Genomic DNA, 19429 nt, shown 5'->3' with positions numbered 1-19429 from the left:
CTCAGCCTCCCTCCTGTACCCCCCGACAGCTCACTGCACCCACTCAGCCTCCCTCCTGTACCCCCCGACAGCCCACTGCACCCACTCAGCCTCCCTCCTGTACCCCCCGACAGCCCACTGCACCCACTCAGCCGCCTTCCTGTACCCCCCCGATAGCCCACTGCACCCACTCAGCCTCCCTCCTGTACCCCCCGACAGCCCACTGCACCCACTCAGCCTCCCTCCTGTACCCCCCGACAGCCCACTGCACCCACTCAGCCTCCCTCCTGTACCCCGACAGCCCACTGCACCCACTCAGCCTCCCTCCTGTACCCCCCGACAGCCCACTGCACCCACTCAGCCTCCTTCCTGTACCCCCCGACAGCCCACTGCACCCACTCAGCCTCCCTCCTGTACCCCCCGACAGCCCACTGCACCCACTCAGCCTCCCTCCTGTACCCCCCGACAGCCCACTGCACCCACTCAGCCTCCCTCCTGTACCCCCCGACAGCCCACTGCACCCACTCAGCCTCCTTCCTGTACCCCCCGACAGCCCACTGCACCCACTCAGCCTCCCTCCTGTACCCCCCATAGCCCACTGCACCCACTCAGCCTCCTTCCTGTACCCCCCGACAGCCCACTGCACCCACTCAGCCTCCCTCCTGTACCCCCCGACAGCCCACTGCACCCACTCAGCCTCCCTCCTGTACCCCCCGACAGCCCACTGCACCCACTCAGCCTCCCTCCTGTACCCCCCGACAGCTCACTGCACCCACTCAGCCTCCCTCCTGTACCCCCCGACAGCCCACTGCACCCACTCAGCCTCCTTCCTGTACCCCCCGACAGCCCACTGCACCCACTCAGCCTCCCTCCTGTACACCCCGACAGCCCACTGCACCCACTCAGCCTCCCTCCTGTACCCCCCATAGCCCACTGCACCCACTCAGCCTCCCTCCTGTACCCCCCGACAGCCCACTGCACCCACTCAGCCTCCCTCCTGTACCCTCCGACAGCCCACTGCACCCACTCAGCCGCCCTCCTGTACCCCGATAGCCCACTGCACCCACTCAGCCTCCTTCCTGTACCCCCCGACAGCCCACTGCACCCACTCAGCCTCCCTCCTGTACCCCCCGACAGCCCACTGCACCCACTCAGCCTCCCTCCTGTACCCCCCGACAGCCCACTGCACCCACTCAGCCGCCTTCCTGTACCCCCCGACAGCCCACTGCACCCACTCAGCCTCCCTCCTGTACCCCCCGACAGCCCACTGCACCCACTCAGCCTCCCTCCTGTACCTGACAGCCCACTGCACCCACTCAGCCTCCCTCCTGTACCCCCGACAGCCCACTGCACCCACTCAGCCTCCCTCCTGTACCCCCCGACAGCCCACTGCACCCACTCAGCCTCCCTCCTGTACCCCCCGATAGACCACTGCACCCACTCAGCCTCCCTCCTGTACCCCCCGACAGCCCACTGCACCCACTCAGCCTCCCTCCTGTACCCCCCGACAGCCCACTGCACCCACTCAGCCTCCCTCCTGTACCCCCCGACAGCCCTCTGCACCCACTCAGCCTCCCTCCTGTACCCCCCGACAGCCCACTGCACCCACTCAGCCTCCCTCCTGTACCCCCCCATAGCCCACTGCACCCACTGAGACTCCCTCCTGTCCCCCCCAGATAGCCCACTGCACCCACTCAGCCTCCCTCCTGTACCCCCCGACAGCCCACTGCACCCACTCAGCCTCCCTCCTGTACCCCCCGACAGCCCACTGCACCCACTCAGCCTCCCTCCTGTACCCCCCGATAGCCCACTGCTCACACTCAGCCTCCCTCCTGTACCCCCCGACAGCCCACTGCACCCACTCAGCCTCCCTCCTGTACCCCCCGACAGCTCACTGCCCCCACTCAGCCTCCCTCCTGTACCCCCCGACAGCCCACTGCACCCACTCAGCCTCCCTCCTGTACCCCCCAGATAGCCCACTGCACCCACTCAGCCTCCCTCCTGTACCCCCCGACAGCCCACTGCACCCACTCAGCCTCCCTCCTGTACCCCCCAGATAGCCCACTGCACCCACTCAGCCTCCCTCCTGTCCGCCCCCATAGCCCACTGCACCCACTCAGCCTCCCTCCTGTACCCCCCGACAGCCCACTGCACCCACTCAGCCTCCCTCCTGTACCCCCCGACAGCCCACTGCACCCACTCAGCCTCCCTCCTGTACCCCCCGACAGCCCACTGCACCCACTCAGCCTCCCTCCTGTACCCCCCGATAGCCCACTGCACCCACTGAGCCTCCCTCCTGTACCCCGATAGCCCACTGCACCCACTGAGCCTCCCTCCTGTACCCCCCGATAGCCCACTGCACGCACTCAGACTCCCTATTACCTCATCATGTACCTCCAGTCCTGCGCCACCATGTCTCATTGCAAGCCCCTCATTAGTCCCCTGCTTCTCCTCAGGCTGTCTTCTGCTCTCCCGCTTTTCTCTGTCTCCTCCTGAAGTATCAATTTGTTCTTTCCATTTAGCAGTGACCTCTCTAAATAATATACATGGAATTATACTGGGCCAGATCTTGGCTTCAATGGAACTAGGTCAATTTATACCTGCTGAGGTTCTGACCAGTCAGGACAATTCTAAGCAATGGAAGCACGAACACCGGCTACTTAGACCAAAAAGACACATCATCCTGTCCAGTTCCCAAACAAAGCTCTCATTATTAGTGAGCAGCTATTCATTTACTAATATGACAGCACTAATCAGCCTTCACCATATTTGCCTTTGGCCGAGACAAAAGAGGGGGAAATGTGTTCTCCCACCACCACGCGTGACCAGCTCTGTGAAGGCACATTGCTTGGTCTTACCCTTCCCTCTTCGGGAAGGCTAGAGTTACAGCTGGTGGTTGGCTTGAGTACTCCTTGCCCTCTCTGAATGCAGGAACTGGGATTGTACTTGGATCCTTCTGGAGGAGTAAACCTACCTCTTCCCCTCCTCCCTAGCATCTCCATGGAAATTCCAGCCAGAACCGGACTCAGATTCTTTTTAAGTCACATGGTGGCCTAGAAATTATTGTACTGTTACAATATTCTTTCCTCAAGAACACGATGCTGCAAGCACTTATACACATGAGTAGCTTTACTCCTGAGAGTAGCTCCAATGAAGTCACTGGCACTTCTCAAATGAGTAAAACTACTTCTATGTACATAAATGCTTGTGGGATTCAGGCCCAAAATATTCTTGAGACTTTTGTTGAGTCTCACATAACTCATATTATACATACTCATGGCCATGTTATCAGCTGGAAGATGGTACAAAGGGAATCCCATTCTAAGCAGCTGCTAAGAAATAAATTAAAAAGAAAAGCACACTCATGTCTACATGTCACTGCCCCTGGCGTATTGTAGGAGATTTTCTCTTCTGCAGACAGGGAGAAGCGACACAGACATGTTACTGGATTGGTTACGTCCCTCCCAATGCTAAATGAAGGACGTTAATTCAGAGCTACAGCACCCACGGGATGCACATTCAAAACAAGGAAGGGATTTAGAAACCAAATGAAAAGGGATATTGTATTTAGATAATAAAATTAAGACCATAAAAGCGATTCCTTGGAAAGTAATGTCACAGCATATTACATGCAATTAAAGCGGGACCAGGACAGTAATTAAGTGGTAGTCAACTAATAAATTGCACTTCAGAGTTAGACGCTCCAGAACAAACTCCCTGAGCTTCTAACGTTTCGGATACGCCAGCTATTCAAACATGTGACAAGTGACGGCTCATGTCAGCCATGACAGGCTTTGGGCCTACTTCTGTCAACATGCCTGTGTTTCCCTAGTGCAAATCCTGTAGTTCTGCTCCACAGTGGAAAGTTTCTCAGGAAGCCCCAAGTGAAAGAAGGCGTCATATGTCAAACGTGATGAGGTGCAAAGAGGAACCTGTCACAAGCAGCACAAAGGGATGGTAAATTTCTTCCCCCAAGCCCTACTAGCTTTTCTGCAGCTTGTCAGGAGTTGGATATGTCAGCTCCTTAACTGACCACCTTCAATAAATTGCAAAGCTCTCAGACCTGCTGCTCCAAAAGTCATTGGGCAGCCTGGGGAAACTGGAAAAAAAAATAAAAGAAATAAACTGTAATCCAGAGACAGGAGGAGCCTGGCTTTATGAGCCCCCTTAACTATTTTTGGGCAAAATCAGTCTGAATTCCCAAACTTTTTTCCTGGAATTTAATTCCCCTGGTTTCTCATCCCTCCCGCTCCCCAAGCCATCTACCCGGGTGATTCAATTAAAAAACAACAGCAACAAAAACCAACCTTTTCCTGGCTAAAGGGGTTTGTTTTAAGGACAGAAAAACACCCATCCTTCCAACAGGTAGGCTGGGACAAGTGGATGTTCTGTACATGGTATATATAATGCCAATTATTTTTAAACATAGTTGCGTAAGGTTAAGCTCTTAAATCTAATTAGGTACCTAAATATGGGTATGTCTACAGCAGGGATCGGCAACCGTTGGCACACCTTGCCAGGTTTGTTGACCTGCCACATCTGCAGGTTCGGCCAATCGTGGCTCCCACAGGCCGCGGTTCGCCACTCCAGGCCAATGGGGGCGCCGGGAGGCGGCGGCCAGCACATCCCTTGGCCTGTGCCACTTCCTGCAGCCCCCATTGGCTTGGAGCGGCAAACCGTGGCCAGCGGGAGCCGCGATCGGCCGAACCTGCCCACACGGCAGGTAAACAAACCGGCCTGGCCCACCAGGGCTTGGGGGAAGAAACCTGGCGAGCCGCGTGCCAAAGGTTGCCGATCCCTGGTCTACAGTATGAGGACTATGCTAGCATAGCTATGTTGGCAAAGCCTAAAGAGTAGATGCAGCCTATGGCGACAGACTGTTTTTTGTTGGTGGTGTAGGAACACCACTGCCATCATATGCCAGCAATGCCCCTCTCCCATGTACATTGGCCAAACCGGACAGTCTCTACGCAAAAGAATAAATGGACACAAATCAGACGTCAAGAATTATAACATTCAAAAACCAGTCGGAGAACACTTCAACCTCCCTGGTCACTCAATTACAGACCTAAAAGTTACAATTCTTCAACAAAAAAACTTCAAAAACAGACTCCAAAGAGGAACTGCAGAACTGGAATTGATTTGCAAACTGGACACCATTAAATTAGGCCCGAGTAAGGAATGGGACTGGATGGGTCGTTACACAAAGTAAAAACTATTTCCCCATGCTAATTTTCCCCCTACTGTTACTCACACCTTCTTGTCAACTGTTTGAAATGGGCCATCCTGATTATCACTACAAACTTTTTTTTTCCTCCTGTTGATAATGAAACCTGTTGATATATATATATATATATATATCTCTTCCTACAGTACAGTTACCAGCATCCTCCACTGGGCACTTTAATGCAGCCAGAGATGGTGACAGCAGAGACTCCAGGGTTCTGCTCCCAGCTACGTGATACTGGGGAAATCGAGGGATGTGTGACAGCTGCCATTTTAGCTGATAGCACAGGCTCAATCAGGGGCCTTCAGAGCTGAAAGCAGAAGTCTCCACAGTTTGAGCTAACGAGCCAGGCTTGGTAGCTGGGAGTTGTAATAAACTTACACTTTCTGTGGATCAGGCATAGAAGCGGGGGGTGGGGCGGGACACACGAACACGCACTGACCAGTAGGCATTTACCTACTGGTTCATGTTCCTACTGCCAATGGGGGAAATCATCAAGTTTAATTAGTGGAAGTGCAATTAATTGACATGTGTGACTATAGAGCTTTGAATGCACAAATACAAGTGTAGCCCCATGTGTGGCAGCATAAGAGCCACACCGTGGGGACCTTTTATTGAATTAAAAGGAAAAGATGTAAATGGGCTGCCTGCTTTAATTCTTTCTCCTGCTCCTCCCCAAGCTGTTCATATATATCAGTGTCACTCAACATGCCAGGGCTACGTCTGCTGAAAGATCTAGCTTGTGTGTAACAGTGTCATTCAACACCATCACTGCCAACACCTGCGAACAATGCACTAGTATCTATACCCCGTCCTCGCTTGTTTTCAAACCTGAGAACACTTTGTATTTTAAAACCATAGGGATAGTCCTGTCTTGGAAAGAAACGGCCATTCTCTCATCTCAGCGCTGTTTCTCTCTCCTACACGCAAAACCTTCCACAATACAATGAGATTTCAAACAACTGCTTCCATTCAACCCACTGCATCTTTATTTAATGCTATGCACTGGCTTGAGTTTTAACCTTTGCTGTCTTCTTGCTGAGCGATAAGCAAACCTAATGCAGATTAAATGAAATTCCAGCGCACAAAAACTTGAGGGGTAAATATAAAACTGTAGCCAGAGAGAGATGCTTATGTCATTGCTGAAGAATCTAAAAGGTGCCTAAATGAAAATACCACAAAGACAGAAAATGGTAGAGGGTGGTAGGGAGGAGGCAGAGGAGAGTCAAGAAAATGAAGGAAAATGTCTATAATAAAATATTCTGGGGTGGGTTCATGTTATGTAATTGTTCACAAGCCTTGATCTTGTAACTTCTGTTGCAAATTTTAATGGGAATGTAAATAAGACTGAAGAAAAGAATAATAAGGCTCGAGAAACAATTCTGCAAGTTTCCGCACTAAAAAAAACCCCACCCATCTGTTTGCAAGTGACATGCGGGGGAAAAGATAGTTGGACAAATTCTGAAGTCTAGAAGCTAGAGCAGGTAACTCGGAATGGTAAAACTTGGCTCTAGACCTGACTTCCACTGACTCATTGTGTGAGCTTGGGCAAATCATGTAACCGTTCTGTGCCTCGGTTCCCCCATTTTTATAGCAAGAGTAATGATACTCGCCAACCTTTGTAATGCACTGGGAAATCTTTGTGTGAAAATCACTATCTATATCAATTCAAAGTGTTTTTACAATTATTATTTCTGAGAAATAATATTTTTTTTACCTAAAACTGAGCCATATTCACCACTGAGCTTAAACCCCTCTTCAACCGCATTCATTTTTTCCATTTAATTTTAAAAAGTGATCCTTTATTGACACGTACATACATTCCTTGAGGGATGGACGCACAATATTTTGGTTGGAGGTACCTCTCCTCCTGGTCACAAAAACAACTATTGAGTGACTTTAGCAGTATGTGTTGCTAATTTATTCTAATTTGTGAGAAACAAGCTGGGAAGCTATTTTTAAATAGAAATTCAAACTAGGGCTTCACATATTTTTCCTCCCCTGTGAATGTGCAATAAATCCACAGTAGATACTGTATATTCTTTGTAATCGCTGAAGTGCTCACCTATTCAGGTAATTTAAAACCCTATCATGTTTTTCCTAAGAGCAGAGCCAATTTGTTCTGACAAAGCTCCAAACTGAGCAATCACATTCTACCTACCTAAACTTCCCCTGCTGTTCCAACTGCATAAAGCATCCTTCTTCACTGTCCTAAAGTGCTGTGAAGTGTTCCTGTGAGCTCTAGTGTTCCACCCCAGAGGTGGGTGCATTTCAGTGATGGGAGAAGTGATCTCTGTAAGCATACTATCTGTAAAATATTTGGGGGTTCTTTCGGATGAAAAGGCAAAATATGATGTAATGTTACTATCACAAATAACAAAAATAGAGAGAGAGTATTTTCAAAATGAAATCTAATGGGAATAAAAGATAATTTACCTAGTAAACATTGGGTTTTTTGCTCCTAGTATGATTATCACCACTGTATGGGTGGGAAAAATGGGGTGCACAGAGGTTAAGCGACTTCTCCAAGTCCACACTCTGAGTCAGTGGCAGAGATGTGGTTAGAATCTACTATCCCGGACTCCAAGCCAACTGTGTTACCGAATGGCCCACGTTACCTCTACTGACAAGCAAATTATTTATCAGAAGTGGATATTCTCCCTCTGTTTGCGCACCATTAGAAAATAGAAACAGGTACCTATATCCAGTCTTGCTATTTAAATGTATTCTTTTGTTTAGCACAGTGGACAGAGAGACATAAGAGATGGATCCCATCCTTGGCTCTGCCACTAACTCCTTCTGCGAGCTTGGCAGAGTCACTCAACCACTATGTGCCTCAGTTTCCCCATCTATACAATGGAGATAACTACTTTATATGCACAGGGGTATTGCTACTTTGAGATCCTCAGCTGAAAGAGTCTCTTTATAAGAGCAAGGTGTTATCCTGTTTCTGTAGTTTAACCACCACCACCAACTACAACAGCTGCAACAAACAGGAGAACAAACATTTGTTGATGTAGTGGTCTACTCAAGGGGCACAGCAGTTTCACGTTGCTTGTACCCTGGCCTTCCGTTGTCCTTTCTGGGCCAGAGAACACACAAAGCTCAGTGCATATAAGGTACATACCTGGAATGCAGCGAACCACATGAGCCAGTCCAGACGATAGTGGTATGGCGTTATAAGGCACGGCCTCCTCTTCAAATCCCCAGGCTTACATTTAAATTCATACTCCTCCCAAACCGCCATGGGATCATTGGGGTCCAGGCTGGAGGTACCTTGGAAGACGATCTCAGTTCGTTCCCTAGTAATGCTGTGGGAAATAATCATTGCGTTGTTATTTTCTCAGGCTGCGCCAAATCCTAAATAGTAACGGTCAGCAAGGAACTGCCCCATTAACCTAAAATTGCTTTTAACCTGTCTTTGGCTTTTCGGCTAAGGTGAAGTGTGGTAGCAGCTTAACATTTTGATTCTGACAAGCTGCTGAGCACCAATCTATGGAAGGCACTTCCATGGACCGCCCCTTACCACGGCACCTAAGCACCTCACCATCTTTAAGGTGTTTATCCCAGGGGTTCTCAAACGCAGGGTCGGGACCCCTCATGAGGTTATTACGTGGGGGGTCACGAGCTGTCAGCCTCCACCCCAAACCCCGCTTCACCTCCAGCTTTTATAATGGTGTTAAATATAAAAAAAGTGTTTTTAGTTTATAAGGGGAGTGGGGGTTGTACTCAGAGACTTGCTGTGTGAAAGGGGTCACCAGGACAAAAGTTTGAGAACCACTGGAGGATATGCCCAGGCCCAACGCAAGAGGCCCACGTCAGTCCTGGCAAGGGGACGGGACCCCAATTGGACCACAGAAAGTCCCAGGCAGCCCAGAGGTGGGAACCCTACTGGGGCTGCTGGGAACTGGGCCATCTAAAGAGGCCCTGCCCCCTCAGAGGGACTGAGGGGCGGCAGGAGGAGGTGCTGGTAGGCCCAGTGGGACCAAACGTGGCGGAGGTGGTGACTGGGACGGAAGGGACCCCATGAGAGGCTGGGACCCAGACCGTCACCGAGCCAGTTACTGAGAGAGAGACCCAGACGGAGGGGGCCCAGCAGGAGGCCGGGACCCAGACGGTGGTGGAGACAGTAGCTGTGGGAACCCAGACTGGAGGGACAAGGAGAGGTCCCGGGGACACCTCGCCGGGGGAAGAAACCCAGGCGGCGGCTGGCCTGTGGGCGATCAGGTGATATAGGGCAGTGCTACTATCCCCATTCTGTGGATGGAGAATCGAGGCACACAGAGACTCAGAGACTTGCCCATGGTCACACAAGCCAGAGGAGGGAATTCATTCCAGGTCTCTCAATCTAGACTGGTGTCCTAACCATGAGCTCAGCCTCTCCCCCTACTTGGTTTCCAGCACATCCCGCTATCTCAGCCATTCTGACAGTCTAATGGCAGCACAGCCCCTGGCGTGCAAGGCTTAGCTGTGTGACTGCACGACTCATGTGGGACAGTGGAGATTCGGTCAATCACAAAAGTGATCCATACTAATTCAGATTTTCATAACGACCCACGTGCAAAAATGCATGCGTGTAATCTGCACGTGTGGCTGCCCTGATGGCACCCCCCGACTCTGGTATTTGCACATGCAATTTCACGTGACTCCATCTGCAGGATCAGGAGAGAGGCTTCCAGCTGGGACAAGCTCAGCACAGCCCTTCCTTTGGGTTCACTTAGCAGGGCTGCTGGTCACGGAGCATTAGAGTTCCAGTCTGAGCCTCGGCCGTGGCAATGGGCAGGATACACGTACAGCGCGTCCAGGTTAATTGGTTATGTCTGCTCTAGAATGTGGCAGCCAGCTGGCATATACAACCCACCCCATATGGAGCACCCCCTAGCAGATTACTCCTGGGGCACCATTAACAACTGTCTGAAAGTGCCCAAGCGTTTCGCCATCCCAGCTGGAGGAGAAGTCTCACGGAGCCATTGCTCAGCAGCCGAGCAGGGGAGGGCGGCGTGTGAGCCATCACAACTGAAGCCAAGAGAAACAGAAAAGGAAAACAAGCTGGCTGTACCTAATTAGACATATAAAAACCACCCCAGCCTTACGGCAGGTCACACACAGACCTAAGTCTTATGTTTTGCCAGCCTCCAAACAGCAAGGCAATCGGACAATGCAGAGTGCAAGCAGCACGCCACAAAAGGAGACCTATAGCGAGGAGCCCATGTCGAAATCCATTCCGCAAGGGCTTTTTCCCCCAAAGATCTGTCAGTGACGCTGCTCTACAATGGAGCGCTTTGTTTGCCATGGTGTCTGCAGAACAGCATCATTCTAGCTATCAAACTGGTCCAAAACTCCTCCCCTAACTCCGTCCTCTCTTAGTCTTTCCGTCACCAACCCAAGAAACTGAAAGCTCAGACCAGCCATTCCCTCCCCCTTTGCTTATTTCCAGTGATAGATGCTTGCAACTAATGGACTGCCATTCATCTCAACTTATAATTGTTACCTGCATTTAATAGATCTCTGGACTCTTCAGCCAAGTCCCATACTATACCTTCGGCTGAGTTATGAGCCGTGGCTAGCTGCCCAATGGTTAGAAACACACTGTAAATCAGGGACACCAAATTACTAATAAAAGTAGGCTCCTACTGTGTGATTCAAAATATGTCAAGTTTCACATAATCGTATATTCATTATGAGCTGCAATCCTCTTTTTATTGGTTTACATAGGCTGGAATTACAAACATATTACAGCAGCATTTCATCACATGCTCTTTCGGTTCTGGTAACCGTTGAAACAAAAATCTTAGACTGAAGAGGAAAAAGAAAAACAACAACCCAAATACAACAAGCTCCCGTCACTCCAAGACTCCACCATTCTAAGAGGTGCAGGGATTAATACAACTTGGTTCTCACCACTCCTACCCTGCCCCTTCCAACCCTCCTCCAAAACAGGGCTTTCACGTGTCACGCAAAACACAGCTCTGTTTTAAAGCGCGGAGGTTTGTTTTTTATCGTGTTTGTTCAAAGCTTCCCTTTCTGCGGAGGTTGAATAGAAATTTCTGCTTGTTTGAAAGGTGGGTAAAAGATCACTTCAAAGCCCAGTGTGACTATGGGCTTGCTGCGTGGTTCTACTGCTTACGGCGTGACGTGGCTTTTACAAAGGTTACGTTTTTGTAACAAGGACCTAACACACCTGGGTAGTTACACTGGGTACCTGCTGAGCCAGAATCTTCAGCAGCCGGTCAGATCCCTCTTTTTATAATGCCCCTTTGATAACAGGTGGCTATTTTCTGGGGTATGATCCACAACCCACTCAAATCAATAGGAGCCGTTTCCACTCAGTCCTCTAGAGCAGTGGTTCTCAACCCTTTTGGGCTCAGGACCTATTTGTAAATGTTTATGACCTGTCACAACTCACTACGCACTCTGGGGCGGGAGGCCCTGGGGTGGTTTCAGTCGGATCCTGCCTGGCACTCACCCCACAGTGGGGCTAGCTGGGCTTGGCTCTCCGCCCCAGGCACTGCAACCTACCGCCTCCCTGACTGGACCAAATCTGTGTGAGTGGAGCTATGACCTGGCTCATGGGGTTGCAGTGACACTCACTCAAATTTGGCCTACCCAGACTCCCATTATCATGATGGCAGGGCCCAATCTGAGTGGTGCTGGGACCCCAGAGGTCGCAGTGCCTGGAGCAGGGAGATGAGCCCAGCCCGCCCCATGGGACAGGAGCTGCCATGTGACCCTTTGAAACATTCTGGTCACCCAGTTTTGGGTCCCGACCCACGGGTGGAGAAACCTGCTCTAGAGAACATCTCATGGTCAGCACAATGTGGGCCTGCGGCTGGCAGAAGCAGAGGTCTAACTACGAAAGACTGGCCAGTTTCATCCGGGTTACCTCAGACCCTCCACCTGGGTTAAAAGACTTGGGCCCAGTCCTTCCATCAGCTGCCTGGCTACAGCTCATGTTGACTTCAGAAAGAATTGCGCACACAGCTGGTAGGATGATCGAACTCCCGGCCCTCCAGTTCTACTTCCTCCCCACAACATCCTCAGGAGATACAGATTAAATTCTGAACAGCTCAATAACTGATCAAGAGGAACTAGCAGGCACGCAGATCCCACAGTGGGTGTGCTGCAGGCACCTACACAGACTCTCTCCCGTGACAGGCCGACCTGGCTGCAAGCACAAAACCTGGGGAACTAACATGTTGTTTGTAAACCATCACTCTGCTTCTATTTTATACCCCTTTCCTCTCCCTTTCTCTGTCTTGTCTATTCAGATTACAAAGCAGGGAATGTCTCTTACTCGAGCCTAGCACAATGAGGCCTCATTATCAATCGGCCCCTGCACACTGTTGTAATACCAAAGCAACAACAGATTGTACATGCTATGTTGAGGGTCTTCTCCTTCCCCACCCCTCTGGTGTTGCCGCAAAACCAGCCAGTTTTCAACCGGTAGATAGAGAAACAAGTTCTACGAGGTTGAAAGCAGTGATAAGTATTAGCCTATGTGGACACTTGCAGAGATAGCTAGTATGACCTCAATAAGGTAGCCCAACCGCCTAACGCAGAACCCTGTATGCTATCACGCAGAAGGCTCTTTTTCAGGGGCATCCTTATGACTTTCCTCCTGCGAGAGCAGAAAGGCAAGGCAGGATCATGGAGGAGATTTTCCCAACTAGAGGGAGGGAGGGAGGGAGGGAGGAAGGAAGGAAGGAAGGAAGGAAAACACACACACACAGACACACACACACACGATAGAGAGAAAAAAATCACTCTAAATATGACTCATATGACTCTCTTCCTTCTATGCATATTATCATAATGTTTTTATATCTAATATATTGTGCCCCTTAAGAACGGTTATAAATTTAAAGCAAAACTATAGTCAAATAAATCATAATACAGTAGGAGAGGATTTTGTGATCTCTTTCAAGCACACCCTTTCCCCCCCATCCAATGAACAGCTACTCTGAACGTATCAGCTACCAGAGGGATTAAAAAAAACACATATAAGACACAAAGACTGGCTAATTGACTATATTTCATGATGTTGACAGGAGACTAGAACAGAACAGGTGTCCTGTGGGTCTATTCAAATGATTCGTACCTTCCAAAAGCGCCGTACGTGTTTACTATCCTGAGCGGGTTGAATGAGGTGTTCATGACTTGTCTGGAATTAAGCAGGTTGAGAACGACAGGTATACTGAGATAGGTGATCAGGAGTCCAAATGTGACGTTCACCACTTTGCGGACATAGCAGCCTGGTTGGAACACAAACAGAACCAGAAAGGAAGTGACTTCACCGTCTGAGGTTGCTCAGGATCAGTTCAGACCCTGCTTCTAAGAAGATAGTTTTTTTTTCCCCTACAGTCCTTTCAAGGTCACCTGACAGGCAATTTCAGAGGGTTGCTAACAGTTGGTGTCAGCTCCCTTTCAAGCTAAAGTGGATGAATTCTTACACGTAATCAAACAAATCCTCGCCAGTAGGCCATGAAATCTCTCTCCAAAGATCTGCCTTTCTCTAAATAGTCTGAGAAGGGGCTGAAAAGAAAAATGTCTAAAATGTTCGAGTAACAACAGTTTTAGTGTAGGAAAAAACCACAGCTGGCATTTAGACATTGTTCAAAATTGCCCTCCTTGTTTTTAAGACTCTCCATGGACTCTCTCCAGCTGATTTTAAACCCTCTCTATTCCCCATCATGGTTCCTAACACCAGCCTTTTCTTCGTCCTTCCTCAACGCTGGTGGAAGAGACACCACTCCTCCACAGCTCTTACCACTGGAATTTGCTTTTCTGAATCTCCCTGCCACTGACACAACTCCTCTCTTTGACTCTCATCTCTTCCCTGGCTAGTGCCTCTGTACACTTCTCTTTCCTTTGGCTATCACTTATTACGCCGCTACCTCGATATAACGCCACCCGGTATAACACACATTTGGATATAACGCGATAAAGCAGCGGTCCGGGGGGGGGGGCTGCACACGCCGGTGGATCAAAGCAACTTCAATATAACACAGTTTCACCTATAATGCGGTAAGATGTTTTGGCTCCCGAGGACAGCGTTATAGCGGGGTAGAGGTGTATTTCAATTTCAGAATTGCATTATTTTAGGTTGCAAAGTGCTTTGGGATATGGCTTGCATGAAGGACACTGCAAACGAGACTGGTGTACTGGATATAATGTGGTATTTCAGTCTACAGAGAATCAGACAAATAAGCTAAGGCAGCCTCAAAAGGGTTTTTTGTGCTTATGATTGTTTTTAATTTAATGTGGACAGTCAAAGGAGAAGACTCAAAGCAAATGCACGTAGCTTTCCTCCTATCTCTGCAGGAGCGGGATGGTTATTTAAACCTCTTATATAGTCTGAATAATTGTTTAGTCTGGGAATATTTTTGGAGAATCGCTTGATTCGGGTGGGTTATCTAACCCAGCCCCCTGCATCGCAGCAGGCTGCCTCTGTGATCAGGCAAAGCAATACATAAGTTGCTCAGGGCATTTGTGTTGTCCTTCAGATGGCCTGAGGCTTCTAGCCTGTAAGGAAAAAAAAATCAGATACGAACACCAATGACTGCCAAGTTTTATTGTGAATGTCGGTGCTCCCCAGGTCACCATTTGTCTGGATGCTGTGTAAATATAGGCTTGATTCTGCTTATCCCTGCTTCTCAGACTCCTCTGCCACTAACTGGGTGAATGCATGATGTGGCCCTTTGACAGTCAGCACATTGTGGCCACAGGTCATCTCTTCTTGCATGGCTATAAAGCACCACGGACACCTACAGCACTGTGTACATCATAACCATGCCCTCCGAGTTGCACCGATCTGACCTTCAACCACAGTTACAGTATAATCCATGTGGAGAATGGCAACAGAAAGGAGTGAAACTGGCTGACGAGGTGCAGGGTCTGCTTTGCAGCCCAATTAATGGGAATCTTGCCATTGACTTCAGTGAGACTTGGATCAGGCCCTTAAGGTATGTCCAGACTACCCACTGGATCGGCGGGTAGCGATCAATCTATCGGGGATCAATATATCGTGTCTTGTCTAGATGTGATATATTGATCCCCGAACGTGGAACTCCACCAGGGCGAGAGGCGGAAGCGGAGTCGACGGGGGAGCCGTGGACGTCGATCCCGTGCCATGAGGACGGGAGGTAAGTTGAAATAAGATACATTGACTTCAGCTACGCTATTCCTGTAGCTGAAGTTACGCATCTTACATCAACCCCTCCAGCCCTAGTGTAGATCAGGCCTTAGATACCAAGGCGCAGATCCTTAACGGTACTTAGGCACTTAAGTCTCATTGAAATCAACGGGAGTTGGTGCCATGAATATCTGGTCTCATGTGACAGGCTCCTTATAAAAACCTTCACGTGAACAAAAGGGGCATAAAATGCCACACACTCCATTCTTCTGACCCTTGGCATTAACGTTCCTCTAGGACTTTTGCTACATGGCCCTCCTGTCCAAGGCACCGACTCAGCAATCCATTCTTACTTAGCACGTGCATAAGCGCTTTCTGGAACAGGGATGGATTTAAGCTGGGACTGAACCCAAGTTTGTAGCAAGTATGGGAGGCTTCTAAGTAACTCTTAACTTGTGGTCTGCGGGGACCCGTCAGAGAATGTCATGGAGTAAATTTAGGAAGTTGAGTCATAGGAGGATCTCTTGCATTCTCAAAATGATTCACAGATTGGTAAATTGAAGAACCATTTTTCTGTCTCATCTCCAACAAGACAGGCATAGGTTTGCTCAGAGTGACTGAAAAACACAACTCAACAGGAGATCTCTAGCATCACTCCAATCACTGGATTTACCAGCCTGCCGGAAAGCGACTTAGAATTTAAATGCTGCAACTAAAAGAGATTTCTTCTAGTAAAATATTTAAAATAAATACATAGTGTAATGAAATGTAATGAGCATTACGGAAACTAAACACTTCTGTTTAATAAACGGCATAATCTGAGGTGGATCGGGCCTGCTTGGAAAGAACTACGGGCAGGCATTTTATTTTGTAAACATGTTTTTGTCTTTCCAAGGGATGTTTGGTATATTTAAAAACTAGCATCTGTAACTGATGTTGATATTATGTTCAATTTGTTGCTTACATATTGTTTATACAAATCCTAGAAACAGTTCTACATCTGTTACCCAGCCTCATGTAAGTAAATCCCCCTTCTCTCTGCACTATCAGTTCTCTTTGGGGATATGATTTTCTTTTTTTAAATCTTAGCAGTGTACATTAGCCACATGGTTCACTGTTCCTTTTTTATTCAGGTTAACAAAACTTCTATTTACTTTTTCATGCTATACTTGTAGGCCAAACTATATGCCCAAGGCAATCTGACAGCCAAGTTCTTGATGCTCGAACAAGCCCAGCGTTCTTGACGAAGTCTGATAGCCCCACTCCTTAAAATTTGTGAGAGAGGATCTTATGCCCTCCCCCCTCCTTTTTTTTTTTTTGTTTGGCACCACATTAAATTACTGATTTAATTCCAGAATCAAAAAACGTTCTGCTTATGTTAGAACCATGACGACTCCCGAATAGTCTAAAGACAACTGGACAGAGCTATTATGTCCATTGTGTCAGTGGCAAATACTGCAAAACTGCAAGTGTGATAAATGTGAAAAACGTTTTCCACGTTTAAACATAAAAAAAATACCACTGAAATTCTGGTCCCATGGACATCAATGGGAGTGTTGTTATTGACTTCATCGGAGGCAAGTTTTCTACCTATATATTGCTTACTTTGTTACATCTGATGCTTTTCCTCGTGCTGAATAGTACCTTAAAATACTCCCACTGAAGTCAATGGAACAAGGTGCCACCCACCAGGAGCAAAGATATCAGAATTTTAGCTTTAGGGGCTTATTTTTCTATAAGCAGATACAACCCACCCTAACACCATGTAAGTATCCCCCCATGTAGCTGGAGGATAGAAGTGTATAAGTCAGCTCCTACCTCTGTGCTAATGGTTCTTTAGTGTAAGTAGCAGAGGCTGAGGTTTTAAGATCCAGAGGTCCTTCAATGTGAGTGATCCCACTAGGGAATTGTCACACAAAGATACTTCCCCTTCCCCTGCATACATAATAATAAGACCTAGCTCATGTAAAGTGCTTTCCAAAGGGAGGTATCATTATCCCTATTTTACAGGAGGAGAAACAGGCACAGAATGGTGAAGGGACTTGCCCAGCGGGCCAGTGGCCGAGCTTGGAATAAAAGAGATAAGAGCACTAGGTAGATAAGGTTTTAGTCCTCACGGGAATGACCTACCGTATCTCAAAGGAAGCCTCTGTCCTGCTGCCTCTTTGGCTTGTATCTTCAACACCTGGTCCTTCACACATCCCTCTTTGGAACTGAATAGGAATCCCAAGCAGGCGTCATCAAAACAGGCAATGCTGGGCACTATGGTTAGCCAGTTGAGGAAGCTCAGGTTCCCACTGATAATTAAGAGCACCTAAGTAGGAAAGAATGAAAGCACTGGGTAGTTGTGAGTTTAGGCAGGGGAATGCACTGAACAAGTGTCATCTGGCCAGGTTTCCAAGCGATTGTGTCCCAGCCTTAGTACAACAGCATTTGTCTATAGGTGGAAAGGAAACGTCTATGTCCACAATGGTTTGTTCTCCTGAAACAAGGTCAGATGCAGTGATAATTACAGCTGCAGTGACTGTAACAAAGTATCTGGGAGTCTGAACATGCCCTGCCAACCTGCAGAGAAACCTCTGCGGTCACTGTGGTCATCCTCTGGGGAAGGCCTCAAATCTCAAACATCATTTCACTTGTCGTCGCCGGTGGATCTTGAAGACAGGGCCAGACAGCCCTGTGCCAAAGGGGCTTTCACCTGCTCAAGCTCATGGAAATGTTGAGTAGATCCATTTTTTTTTAAAAATTACTTTAAAAATATGTATAAACATTTGTGCCCGGTTGCTTCTGCACTGCAAAGGGGGTTCCCCTTGCATTATTTCCTGGCTCTGGAGGGACCGTGCACTGAGCTGATTTTAACTGGAGACCCAAGTGCACATTGACACTGCGTGATCGTTGCAATCCTACAGCTACTCTAAACCACTACAAACACAATAAAAAAGTGTGTGTGTGTGTGTGTGTTGGGGAACGTTATGAAAAAATGGCTGAGCTTCCTCCACCTACAGTCATGGAGGAGGAGGAACTGAGTGGCTGTGGATGGCACTTCTCTCATGTAACCTCAGACACGCAATGTCTGGTGACAATTCCCCTGCAACAGCCCTGGCTTTCCACACAGCTCTAGAGGCAACCACCTCAAAGAACTGCAATCACTGGGAAGTAACCACTTTTTCTTCTTGGGATGACCACTCACAGGAGAAACGCCCCTAAAGGGTATACTGTAATACCACACAGAGCGTATACCAGAGCAAAGTGCTTGAAACAACAGCGAGCACAGTCCTTTCTCAGAAGCTATTTACATGCACCCAATAGCAGTGACAAGAAAACCCTGGTTACCTTGTTATCACAACCCTGCACACGTTTCTCTGCTGAACTTCCTCTTGTCTGAAATTACCAAAGACATGGCCAAAAAAACCCACCACACTATAGGCCCGAAAATGCTCCCACGGACACTCAAAGTGAGTTCTGCCATTACTTTCAGTGGGAAAAGGATCTCCTGTGCGTGGTGACTTGATTTCCCTACTCACCTCTGAGACTATGCTGTTTGGTTCCATGTTTGATTATCTATGTGGTTACTTCCTCATTATGCCCACATGTTGGTGAAACCAAGGTTTCAGAAACCCTAGAGGAAAACTTTGGCGCTTCTAATTAAAAAGCAGCCCTTAAATATCTGTGTGTTTTTGAAGAGGTATTTTTTATTTTAGCTTTTATTACCCATTTATGAGGATGTTTTGCATGTGTAACGCAGAACAGAAAAAGTGGGAACATTTGAAAGCTCTTGGAAGAGCATGAATATTTGTATATATTAGGCCAGGTTTTTGAGATATAGGATATTTTTTCTTCTCATTACAATGATTTGAAAATCCAAAGAACCTTCTTGCACCCAGTTCCCCAACCAATCTTAATGAGCATAAAGAAGTCATTTCTTGGGCACAGTCCATTTTGCCGTGGTCATGAATCACATGCCTTCAGAGCATATGGCTCTATTATTTTACAGCCTTAAAGTTACATGATGTCACTTTTTTGCCATTTTCATGGGTCAGCCACAGAAAAGATGGAGCTACATCTCTGCTCAGGCTGAATTACAAACCCAA

At 48.2% G+C, this 19429-nt stretch overlaps 1 protein-coding gene across 3 annotated transcripts in view; it reads right to left on the bottom strand.

Annotated features, from left to right (window-relative positions):
• LMF1 (lipase maturation factor 1) overlaps positions 1–19429 on the bottom strand; it is a 328947-nt gene that overhangs the window by 22803 nt on the left and 286715 nt on the right. For all 3 annotated transcript variants that reach the window (XM_044980874.1, XM_044980876.1, XM_044980875.1), the window contains 3 exons: positions 17469–17652; positions 13305–13458; positions 8334–8517 (listed from right to left, as the gene is read on the bottom strand). In XM_044980874.1, the coding sequence (XP_044836809.1) occupies positions 8334–8517; positions 13305–13458; positions 17469–17652 (522 nt within the window). The remainder of the gene's footprint in view (positions 1–8333; positions 8518–13304; positions 13459–17468; positions 17653–19429) is intronic.

The sequence above is a fragment of the Mauremys mutica genome, chromosome 11, assembly GCF_020497125.1.
Source record: "Mauremys mutica isolate MM-2020 ecotype Southern chromosome 11, ASM2049712v1, whole genome shotgun sequence".
Lineage (NCBI taxonomy): Eukaryota > Metazoa > Chordata > Testudines > Geoemydidae > Mauremys > Mauremys mutica.
This window is presented reverse-complemented; position numbering and strand designations above follow the sequence as displayed.